General features: G+C 51.1%; 3 protein-coding genes across 16 annotated transcripts in view; 1 reads left to right on the top strand and 2 right to left on the bottom strand.

Moving 5' to 3' along the window:
- The window catches only part of MTA1 (metastasis associated 1), a 254,529-nt gene extending 252,147 nt beyond the window's left edge, over nt 1-2,382 (top strand). For 9 of the 12 annotated variants that reach the window (XM_053248452.1, XM_053248457.1, XM_053248451.1 and 6 more), the window contains one exon: nt 283-2,382. In XM_053248452.1, coding sequence (XP_053104427.1) covers nt 283-418 — 136 coding nt within the window. In that variant the 3' untranslated portion in view covers nt 419-2,382. The remainder of the gene's footprint in view (nt 1-282) is intronic. The other 3 variants (XR_008306726.1, XM_053248458.1, XM_053248461.1) reach the window with 1 other exon arrangement.
- The window catches only part of LOC128324210 (uncharacterized), a 54,453-nt gene that overhangs the window by 11,401 nt on the left and 25,483 nt on the right, over nt 1-17,569 (bottom strand). For 2 of the 3 annotated variants that reach the window (XM_053248472.1, XM_053248473.1), the window contains exon 1: nt 7,765-8,779. The exons of the other annotated variant lie outside the window; for it this stretch is intronic. In XM_053248472.1, the coding sequence (XP_053104447.1) occupies nt 7,765-8,182 (418 nt within the window). In that variant the 5' untranslated portion in view covers nt 8,183-8,779. Of the gene's footprint in view, nt 1-7,764; nt 8,780-17,569 lie in introns of those variants that run through there. 3 annotated transcript variants of the gene reach the window in all.
- On the bottom strand, nt 2,441-7,780 carry LOC128324207 (uncharacterized). The gene is made up of 2 exons (XM_053248468.1): nt 5,320-7,780; nt 2,441-4,322 (listed from the first exon to the last, which is right to left on the bottom strand). Exons 1-2 carry the CDS (start codon nt 6,997-6,999, stop codon nt 3,933-3,935), a joined length of 2,070 nt encoding a protein of 689 aa, XP_053104443.1. The 5' UTR covers nt 7,000-7,780; the 3' UTR covers nt 2,441-3,932.

Here is a 17,569-nt window from a genome sequence, read left to right as displayed (position 1 = left end):
ATAGTGCTGTTGGTCACACAGGCCCCTCAGAATGTATTTATTGCCACATTATTTACCTTAATTGAGACTTTAACTTCCAGAAAGCCCCAGCAATTTTAATCTTTCTTCCTACAGAATATTGCTTTGTAGAGGAAATGCCTTAATTCCTATAGATTTTGTTGAACAAGCTGAACAATGCTTGTTTGTTTAATCCCCTTATTGAACAGATGTGGGAACAACAAATAGAGATATATGTTCTAAGACTCCATTATCTGACAGTTTTTTGTTTCTCTTCCCTCTTAGGAAAGTTCGCAAGTTGCTTTCCTCCTTGGAAGCTAAGCGTGCTGCAAGATGCCCCTTCAAGCCCATCATTCTCCGGCCACTACAGGGTCTGCATCTGCAACAGCCTGTTGATGAACCAATAATCATTGAGGACTAAACCAAACTTGACACCCGAGTGGAGTTTCCAGAGACTTGCTTCAACGCAGCCCATAATGTACTATAGGATTTGTTGCTATAGTATTGGATCCACTGCTGATGAGACAGAACTAATTAATACACATATTTTTTAATCAAAAAAGGAACTCAGCTCTATTCTGAGTCTTGACGACCACACACTGCGCATGAATGTGCTTTTTTAATTATTTCTTGTAGCAGATTTTTCCTTTGCTTGATTTGCAGAATTTTCCTTTTCTGCTCCTTTTGTAAACAAGTGGGAAGTAAATTTAACTTATTGAGAGAATGGGGGATAGTAATCTTAGTGTTTTCTGTTTTCTTTTTTGACGAAGAGAAATCTAGATGGCTTCATTTTGTGACTGAACTTTACTTGCCAAGCTGTTTTATGAGACTGTTGTAGTTTTTCTACTATTATTTTGTTGACAGTATCATTTTAAAATTCCATTTATATTATTCCTTTGTTGATAAAGTGCCAATGTGTGTCTGTTCTGTTAGGAAATAGAAGAACTGGAAACCAGCAACGATTTCTCTTCTCTTGGGAGCTGGAATTCTTTTTTGTGATATCTGTGCAGCATAAAAATGTTCTCTAGAACACTGGCACTCTCAACTTGAGGGGAGATTTTCAACTCTATGCATGCCGTGAGAGTTATTAAGGCCAAACAGATGCTCACAATCAAGGGTTCATAGCCCAATTAGAAGTAGTAACCATGACTTTCCCAAAATAAAGCTTAACTTGAGAGGAATTATTACACTTTATTTGTTTAATGAATTTCTGGCAGGATGTCATTTACTAAATGACATCCTGGTGTCATTTACTAAGGCACATTAAATAGTTATGCCCATCTAGTTCAGTTTTCTTCTGACGATCATGACAGCAACAACTCAGGGAATATTCTTTTAAAGGGTTTCTCTTTTATTACTCATTTTTCAACCAATTTTAGTCATCGTCCCCCCCCCCCCGCCCCCGCACTAGTTTATTTTTAGTTGGGGACCATCTTGCTCTCTCCCCCGCCCCCCGGTCTATTTCCCCCCAGTAATCCTATGGCACAGTGTTAGCAGACAGCCTGCTTCCCACCCACTCCTCCTTTTTGTCTGTGCTAAGAATCAATGGCTTGCCAATCAGAAGCCTCAGCACCAGTGGCGCACCTAGGTAGTTTTGATGCCCAGACCATACCCACTGCAAGCTCCCCACACACACACACACCCCATGAGGCTGAACTGCCAATTTTTAAAATTATTCTAGAGGGTGGGGGTGAGCCGAGCAGGCCTCCCCGCATGGTGGCAGCAGGTGGAGCAGGAGCAGCGGCTGGGCCTGCCCTTGAGAACTGCAAGGGGCTCCAGCACACCTGCACAGTTATAATAGAGCATCACGACTTGGGATGCCTTATGAAAGCTAGTATAAAAAATAAATAACAAATTATTCCTGTGTTTTGAGACTGCCTGAGAGCTCCCAGACTCTAAAATTGAAAACCCAGAGAGATAGTTGAGCAAAATCTCTGTCCAGATGCCAAAAGCAGATTTGCCATGAACTAATACTTGTGCTTGATTGCCTGGGAACATCAGTACTCCCCTTGATTGCTGTGGACCTGCACAAAGCCACATCTTGGATGCTGCCTATCCTTGCTTTCCACCAGGAAGACCTAATAAGAGGCCCCAGCTTCCCCTTTCCCATAGGAAGCACTCCTTTGGCATTGTGCACAAAACAGCAGGTTGAGGAAAGGCAAAGGAACTTTTTCTTTACTCCAGATCTTTCTTGTTCACTTTCCTGTCTCCCTCAGCCTCCTTCACCCTCTGCCTCTTTCACCACAACTCTTTCATCTATTGCCTGCATAGCCATCACTCCATCTCTCTGCTGTAGCCTTGGGTGGCCAAGGTTGCCAAATACTGGCATTTGCATTGTGCTTCTGTTTTCTCAATAAAACTTAGGGATTTTTTGTTTCCCACCGACTTGCAGCTGACAAATCATCATTGCACCCAGACCCAAGGAGACACGGACACAGAAGTATTATGGAGGAACTGGTCACTTTATTAGGGGTACAAGGTTTTAAGACAGTGCCTGCACAGGCACGGCAGCTGGGGTTGGCATTCAGAGCAGCAACAGTGCGGGCTCGGATGGGGGGGGGCACCACGTGGCCACCCCCGCCCTAGAATCTCATGGCACAGACACCTCGGCTCCAGGCGGCCCACCTTCCAGAAGGGGGCGCCCTTCGTTGCCGACCTAAGGTCAGGACCCTGCAATTTACATCACCTGTCCGACGCTGTAAAGCCATACGGAAGGGTGTCGGTTGCAGGGAGGTGGGAGCAAGGCAGCATCCCTGATCTGTAAAGCCTCAAGGGATCTGCCCCTCCACCTTACAGCTAAAGCTTACCTAAGGTGCCGCACCGCATCAGCCGCTCACCTCCGCACTGTGCCCGCCAACCCCGTGGTAAAAGTGACCACAAGCTATTCCCTGGCTAACTAATCAATCCCGCTAAGCAACCTTGCTACTAACTGGTATAGGTTGAGGCAGGCGAAAAAAGGTGCACGCTAAGGCCAATCAAGCGTATACCCAAAAAATTCCTGCCCGGCCCCAAACGGCGACCAGCAAAGCCCAACCTATGCCAGAGGGAGGGAGGGAGGGTGCTCGGTCAGGGAAGGACTGAGCCGGCACAGGCCTGCTGCCGGTTCACTGCTGCTAGCCCCGCCTCCGAGACGGAGCCGGGCCAATGGGAGCTAGCTCCCAGTGCCACGTGCTCCAGGGGGTGGGGCTGAGGGCAAACAAGCCGCGCAGCCTAGAGCGGCTGCGATCGGCTGGCTTGCACCCAGACCCAAGGAGACACGGACACAGAAGTATTATGGAGGAACTGGTCACTTTATTAGGGGTACAAGGTTTTAAGACAGTGCCTGCACAGGCACGGCAGCTGGGGTTGGCATTCAGAGCAGCAACAGTGCGGGCTCGGATGGGGGGGGGGCACCACGTGGCCACCCCCGCCCTAGAATCTCATGGCACAGACACCTCGGCTCCAGGCGGCCCACCTTCCAGAAGGGGGCGCCCTTCGTTGCCGACCTAAGGTCAGGACCCTGCAATTTACATCACCTGTCCGACGCTGTAAAGCCATACAGAAGGGTGTCGGTTGCAGGGAGGTGGGAGCAAGGCAGCATCCCTGATCTGTAAAGCCTCAAGGGATCTGCCCCTCCACCTTACAGCTAAAGCTTACCTAAGGTGCCGCACCGCATCAGCCGCTCACCTCCGCACTGTGCCCGCCACAGCGGGCGTCAGCCTAGCTTGACGCCCCGCCACCCCACAGGCCTAACAGCACTGTTGCCAACCCCAGCCGCAGATCGCCTAAGAAATACCTCATACCCAGGGGGGACAAGTGCACCCCATCACCCCTGAATAACTGGGGGAGCGAGAACGCGATGTCGTTGTGTGGGATGCACCCGCCCCCCTTTGAGGCGATGAAGCGCGCCATGGCCGCGTTCACCCCGCGCCTAGCCCTATCTACCTTGTTCTGCTTCACCGCCCCCCTCCAGACTCGCCGCTGAGTGATGTCAGACCAGATGACCACCAGCCCCGGGCACCAGGAGAGGGCGACCACCAGGTCCTGGGCAATCTGTCTTGAGAGCGAAATGCCAGACTGGTCCACCAGGTCGTTGCCTCCAAAATGCAGCAGCAGGACATCCGGGACAGGATTCCCTTCCAGGAACTCGTGCAGCATCGGCAGGAACTGGGCCCTCCGCAAGCCCCGCCGGCCAAGCCACTCCACAGTGGCCCAACGCCCCAAACCAAGCTGGGTTCCAGGGTCGGCGCTCTGCGCCCACTTGCGTGCCCAGAAAATGAAGGAATGGCCCAGTATGAGGACTCTTGCGCGCTGCCCGGCCGCCCTCGGCCCAGCCGACTGAGGCCCTGCGCAAGAGGAGAAAGCGTTAGGAGTGGCACAAATAAATGGTTCGTGGGTGGGGGTGGGGTGGGGCAGAATTTATGCGCCCATCTACCGCACGTATCGGCGGTAAGCCGCTGACCGCCACCTGCCCAGCCGCCGGATTTCCGGGCCCGAATAACCCATCCGAGCAGCCATGGAAGCCGCCCCAATCCGAAAGGAGTGGGGGGCCAGATCCTGGGTAGGCACCCCCGCCGCCACAAAGGCTCTCCTCATCACCGCCCAAAACTGGAATTGGGTCACGTGGCGCCCATTAGCGTGGATAAAGAGGCACCCCATAGCTGAACCCCTGGCCTCCGTGTAGTCCTCCAGTGCACGGACTGGGCACAAGCCCGGGTCGCCAGCGGCATGCAGCGCAACACTCTGCCCCTTGCCTCTCTGATCTGTTTTTGAAAACCTAAGGTGCAGTACCACCCGGGAAGCACCCACGGTGAGGTCACTGAATTGAAGTACCCTACTCGTGGGGCTGTGCCTGCTCCTGGGGAACATCTCTCCAACCCTAAAGGCCCCGAAGAAAGCAACCAAGGCTGCCGCCCTGAACAGGACCTCCTCATAAGGAGACGCACAAACCCCGGCAAGTTGCCGCAGTGCCAGCTGCAACGCCTCTGGGGTGACCGGCCTACGTCGGTCAGGTTGCACGGGCGTCTCCCTCGCCCAGCCCTCCAGCATGCCTCCTGAAGTCCCCAGAATGGTCGGGGAGGCCCCTTGCTTTCCCAAAGAAAGCCAGCGCAGCCAAATGGCCGGCCATGGTGCTCACCGCCAGCCCCTGGGCACGGAGGTGCACCAGGTACTGCATCAGCTGTTCCGGTGGCACAGGCCACACATGGACCAATCCTACCTGAGCTCTAAACTGCAGAAAGGCCCTGACCCTTTTGTCGTAGGCAACCCGTGTCCTGGGCGCTATGGAGGCTTGGATGGCCCTAAACGCCTCTACATCCCAAGGTTCCACAACCATTCGGGCACCTGCTCGGGCTCCTTGGCGGCTCCAGGTGCCAGCTTCCGGAAGCGCTGCATCTGGAAGCGAGACAGGGCATCTGCCACCTCGTTCTGCACCCCTGGAACATGCTGGGCGGTGAAGAGCGTGTTATGGCGAAGGCATGTTAGAACCAGGGCCCGCACCAGCCCCATCACCCTCTGTGATTTGGAAGTCTGGCTATTAATAATCTGAACCACGGCAAAATTATCGCACCAGAAACGCACGACCGAGTCCTTGAAGGACTCGGCCCAAATGTGCACCGCCACCCCAATGGGGAAGAGTTCGAGGAAGGTGAGATCCCTTGTGATTCCCCGTTCCGACCAGCTGCCCGGCCATCGTTCCGCGCACCAGCGCCCTCTCAGGTACAGGCCGAACCCAAGGCCGCCCGCGGCGTCTGACTGAACCTGGAAGTCGGCCTCGAGCAGCTGGGAAGAACGCCAGAATGACACCCCATTAAAGGACTCCAGGAACCTGAGCCAGAGCCCCATATCCTCCCTCATGGCGGTAGACACCCTAATGAGGAAATGGGGTCGATTACACCCCACCATGGCGTCACACAGGCGCCTTAGAAAGGGGCGGCCTGGAGCCACCACCCTGCAAGCGAAGTTCAGGTGGCCAACCAGCGATTGCAATTTGCGTAGCGTTACCTTCCTAGCCTCTCTGCATTCCCTGAGCAATTCCCTCATGATGCCGAGCTTGTCCCCGGGGAGGCGTGAGAGCTGTCCCACCGTGTCCAGCTCTATCCCCAGAAATGTAAGCTTCGTGGTCGGGCCCTCTGTCTTATCCTTAGCCAGTGGCACCCCCAGATCCCCACAGAGTGCCCTGAATGAGCGCAGTAAGTGTAGGCATTGGGCAGAGCCCTCCCTTCCTCCGAAAATAAAGTCATCTAAAAAGTGAGCGGAGGAGCGTAGCCCCGCCCTCCGGCGCAGTGCCCATTCCAGCATAGAGCTGAAAGCCTCAAAGGCCGCACAGGAGACCGAGCATCCCATGGGGAGGGCTCTGTCGATGTAAAATCCCCCTTTAAATGTGAAGCCCAAAAGGTCAAAGTCATCAGGGTGCACGGGCAGGAGGCGGAAGGTGGATTCAATGTCGCACTTCGCCATCAGTGCCCGAGGCCCGCAGCCCCTGATCATGGCCACAGCCTCATCAAACGATGTATACCGTACTGAGCAAAGGTCCGCCGGTATCCCATCGTTAACCGAGTCGCCCCTTGGGTAGGACAGGTGGTGGATAAGCCTATACTCTCCCGGCGCCTTCTTAGGGACCACGCCCAAAGGGGATACCCGCAATGTTGGCAGTGGCAGCCTGTCAAAGGGGCCCAGCACCCTCCCCAGAGACACCTCCTTGGCTATCTTTTTCGCTACTATGTGTTCCATCCCCCTAACCGATTTTAGGTTGCGTGCAAAACTATGGACCCGCCTGGATTGGCACGGAATCCTAAACCCCTTTACAAAACCGTCCTCAATATAGCGTGCGCGCTCCCTGTTGGGGTAGTCACGCAGCAGCCTCTGGAGCACCGGGATTTTAATTGGGCTGGGGCCCTTTTCCAGCCGTGGCTGCTGGGCCCTTTGCCCCTCCCGGGCCTTGGTATCCCCCTTTTCCCCTAAGGGCTTTGGCCCGCTGGCAGTAGATACTGGCGTGCCGCCCACTGCAGAAGCCACAGTCATGCCGGTACTTGCACGGGGAGCGGGCACACTTCCCGTTCTTGTTAAATTCCCAGCACACCAGGGGACCTTGAACCCCCTGTGCGCCTGAGGCCGAAGCCGCTGACGCTGCCGGTGTTTTGGAAATGAGGTGCCCGCTGTCGGCGCGCTCGCCAACCAAGGGCCTCGCGGGTGTCATAATCTGAAGCCATAACTCGGGGTGCTGCCTTTCCCAGGATATACCCGCATTGCTGGAGGCGCGCTCGCGGAACGCTTGGTCGTAGCGCTCCCAGGCATTACCAGCAAAGTCCATGAAGGCTCTGTGTATAATATCAAAATACTTAACGAGAGCGGGGCCCCGCTCTGGATATTTCTGCATCAGAACACCCATGTAGATTGTGTACCCCGAAACCCAATTTGCCCAATTATGCTCAATGGGCTTCCGTTTTGTCCTCTCCTTGTCCTTCCCCTGGGACCCCTCCTTCTCCAGTGGCTCCGGCTCCTTGAAGAGCAATTGGAACACGTCAATGCACTCTCCTTTCCAAATCCGTTCCTTAACTGCTGGAAGGAGGTGGTCCCCCAAGGGTACGGGCCCATCCCCAGTATGCCAAGCAGAGCTGAACTGCGCCGTTGGCCCCTGGGTGGGCAAAGCAGCGCTCCCCCCTTGCCAGACCTGATTACAGGTGGCGTGTGGAGATGCCCAGTTAACTGGCCCTGGGAACCACCCGTATGGTCCGTAGGGGGTGCTAAAGGGCAGTCCCCACGGCCAGGCCCCCTGTGGGGACTCACCATTGTCGTCCCTGCCGTCTCCCGGTCCTGAGTCCGCCGGTTGTGTCGTGATCCCCGCTGGTTCCTCGTGGGCAGTTCCCGCCGCCGCCTCCAAAGCTGCTAGTCGATCAGCAAAGCCCTGCATTAGTTTTGCCTTCTTTTCCACCCTGTTTGACTTTTTTGCATGTGGGGGCACCCCCGAAGGCCCCCCGCCTGCCTCGTCGCCCTCTAGAGTGGTGCGCTGCCTCTCAAGGGCCTGCAGCCGTGCTATAAACGCCCTGATGGCACCCAGTTCCAAATCGCCCTCATCGTCGGAGGAGGATTCGGCGGGTGCGTTTGGCCTCTTAGGTGGCCGCGTTGGCTTGCCACCCTTCTTGGCTGGAGCCCTCCCACCCTTTTTAACTGGGGCTTTCTTAACTGGGGCTTTCTTAGGGCCCATGTCCCAAAGGATGAAGCTTATGGGCCTGTACCCTGCCCTCAAGTGCGTAAACGAGTGACCTGGCCGGCGCAAGGCCTGACTGAGGCCTACGCTGGCAAGGAAGGCCTATGAGTCACAGCGCCTGCCCCACCTAGCCGTGGTAAGGCCCAGCCCCACTGAAAGGCCCCCAAATGGAGCTTAGGCCCAGCAGGGGAGGCCCACGAGCCCACCAGGGAGGCCTAGTCAATGCAGGCCCCCAAAATGGGTGTGTGTGGGGGGTTAGGCCCTACAGGCCCGACAATAAAGGCAAAGGCCGCCCTTAGCAGAAGGCCTAAACGGGCCCTGGGTTGAAGGGGTTCCACACAGTTCAAGCCAACACCCCCAACGTCCAATCAACCCTCCCCCCAGATGACCGGGTTAGTCAATTGCCCCCCCGCTGAAGGCCTGGCGCGGCCTACTGAGGGCCTGGGGCGGCCTGCTGCCCTCACTCAATGCCGGGCAGCTTGGGCCTGCCGGGGCCTAGAAGCCCTTGTGTGGAGAGGCCCGAAGATCAAAGGCCGTTCCGAGGAGGACTTAAAAGCCTCTCCTGTGATCCCCCCAGAGCCCGTTACCACAGGCGGCCGGGCTACAGAGGCCCTGGCCGCCGAGCCGCTCCAATCCGCTGCTCGCTCGAAGGGCCGCTGCACTGCTCCCCGACGTTCCGCTCCCGTGGGCCTCCTGCTCCGGCTTCCGATACGGGTACCCAGCCGGCCACGTGGAGGCCCCGAAGCCGAGCAGCAGCACGTCCTTCCTTCTGCTCGGTCAGGGAAGGACTGAGCCGGCACAGGCCTGCTGCCGGTTCACTGCTGCTAGCCCCGCCTCCGAGACGGAGCCGGGCCAATGGGAGCTAGCTCCCAGTGCCACGTGCTCCAGGGGGTGGGGCTGAGGGCAAACAAGCCGCGCAGCCTAGAGCGGCTGCGATCGGCTGGCTTATGACAAACAGCTGCAATGGTAGAACCAATTGTCTCTGGAACAGATGTATATTGTAAGCAGGCCAGAATGGCTCAAAGAAATTATGAAAGTTCCAAATACAATAAGCAAGATAATAAAGTATGACAGACCTATCTCTGGAGCTCTTCAAATACAGATATGCTGAGCAAAAGGGGTTTGATGATATCCACCAATGATCATAGGTACAGTGGTCCCTCGACTTACAAACTACTCGACATAAGTATTTTTCGAGTTACAAATGGCAGTTTTAGATCCAGTTTTAGATGCGGTTTTTTCGACTTACAAATTTTTAGATGGGGTTTCCTCGACTTACAAATTTTACATGCGGTTTCCTTGACTTGCCTGCCTGTTTACTGCCTGTTTATTCTTGAAAAGAAATGTTCCTGTGCAGTTTGCAAGCCTTACTGGGGGTCTGGGTCTTTTTTCTAGGCTCCGGAACGCATTAATCTGTTCCCAATGCATTCCTATGGGAAACCGCTTTTCGACTTACGAACTTTTCGACTTACAAATGTGCATTCGGAACGGATTAATTTCGTAAGTAGAGGGACCACTGTATATAAAAATTTGTCCAAGCTTCAAAAATAGCTCTACCCAATGCTCTCTTTACCTTTAATAAGCCTATCCCACTTTGGAAATTTAGTTCTTCTGAGACTTCCGGAGGGCATTTGATATGATAGTGGCTTATTCTGAAACAGTAGGCAGGGTTGTCTATAGGAACTTCTCTAGGGGGAAGAACCACCCTGTCCTCCCAGACCAGCCCTGCCTAGAAACAGGGTGATAAGGGTCCCCCCTGCCCCATCCTCAGCTTTTTACCACAGCTCCCCCACCCCACTTCACTAGGTCCTTTTGGGGGTTGGGGAAGGGAGAGACCTCCCCCTTTTATTATTTAAAGAAAGGGGTTGGGGTTTTTTGCCACTTTTCAGTGCCACTGCTGCCACTTTTCAGGGGCCTCAAGCACCCAATGTATTGCAGGGTTCATTCTAGTCCTCTTACAGGGATGGAGGAAGGCTTCATGGCACATCAGAGCCACGCAGCAGCAAAGATACTGAACAAAGCAAACCACCCAACTACCCATGGCAGCAGAAAAGAGTTCACTTGATCCAGAGGCTCTTCACTTGCTCTAGGGAGCCCATTGTGCTCTGACTCCCTCCCCTCACTTATAGGACAGGTAGCAAGCCACACTCATCTTCAGAATGGAGGAAGCCTCTTTGCTGCCTATCAGCCCATCCTCTACAAGGTGTGTTTTTAGCAGCAAAACCTTGACAGGAGTGAGCAGCCTTTCCTTCCTAGCAGATCCCCAATCCATCCCAGATTATAGGGGGGATATAGACTATTCCCAGTTTGCCCAGAGGGTTAAGACAATGCTTTACCTCAGCCATCCTATATCATAAAAGGCTAAAGTGTGCGGCCGTGCTGCCCGTGTCTTTTTGGGCCGTTCTGGGCATGCGCAGAGCGCATGCCCAGATCGGCCCAAAAAGATACGGCCGCCCAGACACGGGTGGCCATGTTGGAGCAGGAGAAGCGGAGAAGAGTGCTGGCGAGGCGGCGGCAGAGCCGCGGCCTCGGCCAGAGGTGGCAGTGGCCGCGGCGGGGCGACTGGCCCCGATGGCGGCGGCCGCCACCACGGCAAGAGAGCTGGGAGGAGGAGAAGCGGCGGGCCTTAGAAGCGACCGCCGCCAACGCCAGAGGAGAGTGCGGGCCGAGGTGGCAGTGGCCACGGCGGGGTGACTGGCCCCGATGGCGGCCGCCGCCGCCATGGCGACAGTGCGGGTGAGGTGGCGGCAGGCAACATCTATACCCACGGTGAGCTGCGGCAGCCTCCCCTTCTCTACTCTCCCCGTCGGGACTTGGGCTCCAAGAGCAGCACCCCCCCCACTAGAGCCCGTTATTAAAACGGGCTTACAAATACTAGTTGGTTCATAAACAGCCTCCATCAGGGGTTACCGCTCATTGCCCACAGCCACTTGCCAAGGTAATTTCCTACTGCAAAGTGGCTACGTGAAATTCAGTTCACACCTTTTCTAAACACTAGAAGTCAGATTTCTAGTATTCTGCTGATGCAGCTTTCAGCAGGAAAGTATTCCAGATGTTTTCTGGCTGAGTTTTCCTCTTGCCCGTACAGGTACAGCTTTTGTACATCCCTAGTATATTGAACACCCTCCGAGAAGGCTCAGGAGAAAATAAAAATTTACCATGAATTCATGTTCTGAGACTTCCAGAGGGTATTTGGCTCACCAGAGGAACTTTTTAGAGGTTTCTGCCTTTGCTGCACATGTAATGGGACATCCTGGAGATTTCCTAAGTTCTTATCAGTTGCAAACCTCTAGAAATAGTGAGGTTGGCCATGTTTGTGGTGTTTTTGCTTATGACACTCTCAGTTTCAGTGCACCTGTTATTTATGGCTGGTTGCAGTTTATTCTTTGTCTGTCATAGTTGATTTCTACAGGGTTGAAGAGTAACCTTGCTCTGCCAGTCTGGGAGGGCAGGGTGGCTCCTCCCCCTGAAGAAGCTTCCTATGGAAGACCTTGCCTACAGTTCCAGAGGGAGGCACCATCCCTGCCATAGTAAATGCCCTCCTCGTGTCTCAGAGAACAGGCATTCATGTTAAGAATTATTTTTTTGAAATAGGCTTTGAGATTGGATTGGATTGAACGGACAAAATATTTTGTCTGTTTTTAGCGGGGAAAGCCCAGATAAGAGAGCCACAGGAATGTAATAGATTTAGAGCAAATTATGATATGTAAAAATCCATAGTATGCAAGACCACAGCTGGAAATAAATTTGGATAAACTGTTTAAGGAATCTTCTAATATCCTTTAAAAAAAAACAACTATAGCAAAGCATAATCAACTCTGATGGAAGCATAATGAGCTCTGATAGAAGTCTGGATTTGGTGAGTGACACAAACGCTTGCCCTCACTGCCAAAAACAAAACAAAGCAAAAAAAACTGGGGCGTGGCTATTGCTTCTAACCAGGCTATGGAATCCCAAGTTGTGAGTATCTTTTTGGCCTTACCTTCCTTCTCTTCAGCAGCAGAAGAGAGCTAGTCTTGTGGTAGCAAGCATGACTTGCCTCCTTAGCTAAGCAGGGTCCACCCTGGCTGCATATGAAAGGGAGACTAGAAGTGTGAACACTGTAAGATATTCCCCTTGGGATGAAGCTGCTCTGGGAAGAGCAGAAGGTTTCAAGTTCCCTCTCTGGCTTCTCCAAGATAGGGCTGAGAGAGATTCCTGCCTGCAACCTTGGAGAAGCCGCTGCCAGTCTGTGAAGACAAGACTGAGCTAGATAGACCAATGGTCTGACTCAGTATATGGCAGCTTGCTATGTTCTTATGATTCCTAGGTCACAATGTTTAAATGAGCTACCAAGATTCTCTCTAAAGTACTTCAAGGATCAGGATTGCAAACAAACTTTTATCTTTCTATTGCTTGCTGAAACCTTTAGGCAAACATACTTAAAAAGAAAATGAAGCAGCATCAAGTTGATGACTCCACTTAACAGTCTCTTATTTCCGTGTGACCATGTTATCTGCTGAGTCACTCTCAACTCCTGTTCAATTGGTTTCTAGTGATCCTACCACTATTCCAACTATTATAACATCATACTCCACCTTGCTGGAACCAATTTGTGATAGCTTCTGGATTTCCTGAGGACTGCTTCCTTGAGTGCTACTTTAGCTGTACAAATGCCTGCATCTTTCTCTGAAGGAAAGAGTCGCTACACCAGTCTTGGTCTCTGAAGTGCCTACATCCTATTTATGAGACAACTTTCTTGTAATCTGTGTTCCAGACAAGTTATTGCACTAGCAAGAGATGTTGCAGTACACAACACGGCGAACTAGCTAATTGTTGTGCAACATATTGCACTATCTCTTGCAGGCAATGTCCCTGAAAACATTTCTCTGCTACAAGTAGGTAGCACAGCTTTGTGGAGCACTGCAAAGCATCCTTGCATGGGCATCACTGTGAAATTGATATCTTTTATACTTTTTATATCTTTTTAGATCTCCTATACCACCACCACAAATGTTCTTATAGCAGTGTATTTCCAAAAAGGCCTACTTGGTTTGGCAGAATATAACCCAGCTATCTTCTCTATTTCCAGAGAAAAACATTTCAGTCTTTAAGGAAACAGTATTAGGCTTGGAAAACACTTGGGTAGATATATGTAATTTTGGCCAAATGATGTCAGTAACAATGTTTATATTTATAATTAACATATGTGGCCATATTTTCATTTTTGTTAAGTAATTTAAAATTACTGAGACACCTAAGTAGTAGTTAAATAAATAAAGATTGAATTAGAATTTTAAAAATGGCCCTTGCAAGCTTGAAAGAAGTTATAACCATGTTGTAGAGACTGCCATGATAGGACATAATCGCTCAATGACTAAGGGTGCTGGCAAGTAGAGTTGTGCATTTTGTTTTTGTTTTTTTTCTGTTTTGTTTTTGGCCCGAATCCAAAACACCCCCATTTTGTTCTTTGTTCGAAATCAACCAATCTGAAACACCCCAATTTTGTTCTTAACTCAAAATTGCAAAATCCAAATCCGAAACATTTTGTATTTTTAAAAAAATGGCCCCAAGGCAAAACTAGTTGGTGGAGGTAGTAGTGCCCAATGTGTTGAAGCTACCACCCAAATTTCAGAGGAATTGGGCAAAGGGATGATTTTCAGTGAATTTTTGAAGTTTAAGATTTTTCCCATAGGGAATAATGAAGGCTTCAGCAAAAGTATAGCTTCACATCGAGGGGAAAGGGGTGGTCCAGAGCAGAGTAGGGTGGGTGGCAGTGCCCAGTGGGGGCAAGGAAGCTACCACAATTTTTTCAAAGGAATTGGGCAAAGGGCTGATTTTTGGTGATTTTTTGAAGTTCACACATCTTTAAGGTTTTTCCCCCATAGGGAATAATGGAGGTTTCAGAAGCCTCATAGCTCCAGCTGGGGGGCACTGGGGTGGCCCGGAGTGACTGGTGGTTTAGTGCTCATAGGGTGCCAACCACCCCCATACCCACAAGCCCATAGGTACAGGGTTTGGTTGTTTCTGAGGTGTTCTGAATGTAGATTCTGTGGTAGCATATGAGAGTGGATTCATGGCTTGTCACTGGAAATCTCATATGCTACCAGATAATTTATATTCAGAACACCTCAGAATCAACAAAACCCGGTACCCCATGGGTTAGCAACCCATGGGGGTGGTTGGCACCCTCTGTGCAATACACCAACACTCACTCTGGGCCACCCTAGCACCCCACCCCACCCCAGTGCAGTTATGAGGCTGCTGAAACCTCCATTGTTCCCTATGGGATAAAACCTGAAAGATGTGCAAACTTCAGAAATCAATTTAAAATCAGGCCTTTGGCTAAATTCTTTGCACTCTGGGTGGTTGGCCGGCAACCCCTTGGGGTACTGCCACCCAACCCACGGTTCTGCCTCCTTGCAGGCCCATTTCTGCCCCAAATTTGCCACAAAGACATGCAAACTTCAACAATTCATAAAAAAATCATTGCCAGGCAGCACACACAACAACAGAGAACAGCAGACTAGCAGAGTTTCTTAAAGAACCAAGTTTCCAAATCAAGCATCAGATGCACCAAACTACGGCCAACAGCAGCATCAAGTGTGCCCTGCCCTTCCTCCTCCACCAAGCAAGCTGTTCTCATCCAGAGACTCCCCCCACCCCAACACATCAACAACAACAGCAGAGCTTTACAAAGAACCAGGTTTCCAAAGCAAGATCACACAGATGCAACAGAATCAGACAGACTAGGCAAGATTACACAGAGACAGCAGACTTGGTGCATTTTTTTACTTTTCTGCAACAGATTGGAGCCTGTGGCACCACAACCTATTTGATGCAAGCAATCTAGTTTGAATAAAAATGATGATGATGCTAGAATAGAATTCACAATATGACCCAATCTTCATTGCAAAGAAGAAGTCCAGAGAGAGGGAGAGAGAGAGAACCAGCAGGATGCCCATACAACCACAACACACAACTTTTTAAATTCAATTGCAACCCCAAACCTCCCTCCAACGTGCCTCCCCACTCACTCAAGGCACTGGTGGCTGCTGGCACAGACAGGCAGTGATTTGCACAAGTGGGGGAGGAATTCTTCTGGAACAAAAAAGCAAGCAATGCAGCAGCAGATTAATCCATTCCCAGGCTGGCAGCAAGGCAAGCATGGCATCATGGAAACTTGAGTTTAGACATGCAATGCAAAACTAGTTCTTTCTCTCTCTCTCTCTCTCTCTCTTGAATGAGGCAGAAAGGCAGAAGAGAGTGAGTAACTAAGTTGTTGAATGAATCTTTTTGACACTCACTGCCTTGCTGGTTGCTGCAGTCAGGTCCCTGGAATGGTCTAGTTGGATGAAAGGAGTGAGGTTGGCCTCAAAAAAACCTACAAGAATCTTTGCGGTTAAATGGCATGGCTTTGTTTTTGTCTCTAGTTTCAATGAGAATGGGGTCTAGGGCAGGACCAAAGAGGTCTATGCCAGAAAACAGAGCTGATGTAAGCGCTAGTTTGGATTTTGTGTCTACATGCCAACTTTTTAACCAAAGATTACTGCGAACTGCTACCCCTGCTACTAAGGCCCTGGAGGATTGCTGAATGTAGTCCAGACTTGAATCCGCCATAAGGCGGATTCAAAATGCTTTGGCCATTTTGTTGATGCCCTGATTGAGTTTAACATTTTCAGGAGGGACTAGGGCTACGAGCTCTTTGGCCCAGAGGAGGGAGGCATGAGCAAAAATGGAGTTGGTAGTGGTTGCTCTGATGGACGTGGCTGAGGCCTCGTGTATCTTTTTTAGAAGTCATTTTTTCTTTCCTCTTGGTTTCTCAACTGTTCTTGGCCTTCGATATTGACAATGGAGGCAGAGACCATTTGTGCCACTGGTGGGGCTATTTTAAGTGTCGCCAACAAAGACCATAACGTCTGGTGGGAGGTGATAATTCTTTATAGGAATATTGCCAATCGGTTTAGATGACGCAGGCCTCTGCTATTCGGCACACACGACTTTGCAAAAGAGCGGTGGAAAAGGTAATGTGGTGGTGGAATTAAAACCTGAAGGAAAAACTTTTTGATTTAGGGATGGAGGAGATTCTGACGTGTCAGCAGGGGCAAGATCATTAATAGCCCTCTTAGCTTTGGAAAGAATAATATCAAAGTCTGCTCAGGAGAAAAGTCTAGAAGATATTGGGATTGGAGGTGCACCCTCTTCATCAGACAGCTCCCCATCTTCTTTTTGGATTCCGTAGGATCTATTGGTTCCTCAGCCTCTGAGGGTGATGAATCAGAACCAGACCTAGGGATGGTGGATCTGGCCAGAGGAGGGGGGAGATCTGGGGGAGGGGGGAAATTTGGGGGAAGAGAGGGGAATAATAGGAATCTGAGGTGGCAATGGGGCAACTGGAGGAGGCAAGGGCACTACAAGTGTTGTAGGGTTTAGATTAGGAACATGAGGGGAGGGGGAGGGGAGAGGAGGGTTTCTGGGGCATTTAGGTCTGGGTAACTCCTCCAAGGAAGAGGAGAGATTATTTCTCCTTCTGCGCCTAACTGGAAAGCTTTTAGGTGCAAACTGACCTCTTTCAGACAGCGAAATAGCATGTCTGCACGGGAAGTCCGTAGGCAAGGCATCTGGCAGAGCGTCCGGCAGTGAAGGTTCTGATGGCAGTGTGGAGGGAAAGCAGGGACCAGCCAGTTCCCCCTCAGACACTGGGCCCCTCATGGGCGAGAGCAAAGGCACCAGGGAATTGCCCAAAGGGCACTGGTCGCCTGCCTCAAGTCATTTAGGCTTGTGAGCGTGCAGCTTCACTTTCAATTTTGAGCAGACAGCTTTTATCAGCAGATGCTCACTGAGTCGAACTGAGCCTTCAGTCTCAGAGATAGGTGACTTCATTTGCTACTTTTTAGATAGGTGACTTCATTCGCTACTCACTATTGCGGCAGCTGAGATCCCTCCGATAGGGAGCCTTAAGGAGCTCTTCAGCATTAGCCAGCTCCATAAAAGGAACAAAGTAAATTAAAAGTAAATTTAGATAGTCAAACAGCCGAATTGGAAAAGAAAAGAGAGTTGTTTGGAGGAGAAGAATTTGTGATCTGATTAAAAGATCAGCTCCCTTCCCACCTTCGCACAATCTAGATAGTGAGAGGTGGAAGGAGATAGCAAGAAAAGGCAAGAATTGTAGCCAACAAACACTTAGAATGAAGAGCTCTCTACCACATGTGCAAGCTCAAGCAAGACAGAACTGTAACGGGCTAGCACGCCTCCAGCAACCAGAAATTAATGTCATGTGACCACTTCTGTCTTGAGCATGCTCAGTGCACAACCCCTACCTGATGAGCTTAAACACAGGGGAAAGATTTCATTTAATGTGAAATTGCTAAATGACTTCTACTTATTCAGTCAAACTGTTAAGAC

This window comes from Hemicordylus capensis, chromosome 4, assembly GCF_027244095.1.
Source record: "Hemicordylus capensis ecotype Gifberg chromosome 4, rHemCap1.1.pri, whole genome shotgun sequence".
NCBI classification, from domain to species: domain Eukaryota; kingdom Metazoa; phylum Chordata; class Lepidosauria; order Squamata; family Cordylidae; genus Hemicordylus; species Hemicordylus capensis.
Note: the sequence above shows the minus strand (reverse complement) of the source record. Positions and strands in the feature narration are given on the sequence as shown.

Bases quoted from the DNA above. Each gene is read 5' to 3' on its own strand.
- LOC128324207 (XM_053248468.1), bottom strand. From the start codon at position 6,999: ATGACTGTGGCTTCTGCAGTGGGCGGCACGCCAGTATCTACTGCCAGC. The intron at 4,323-5,319 runs GTGCCCGAATGG...CCTCTTGCGCAG, and splicing joins CCGCCAAGGAGCCCGAGCAG to GGCCTCAGTCGGCTGGGCCG.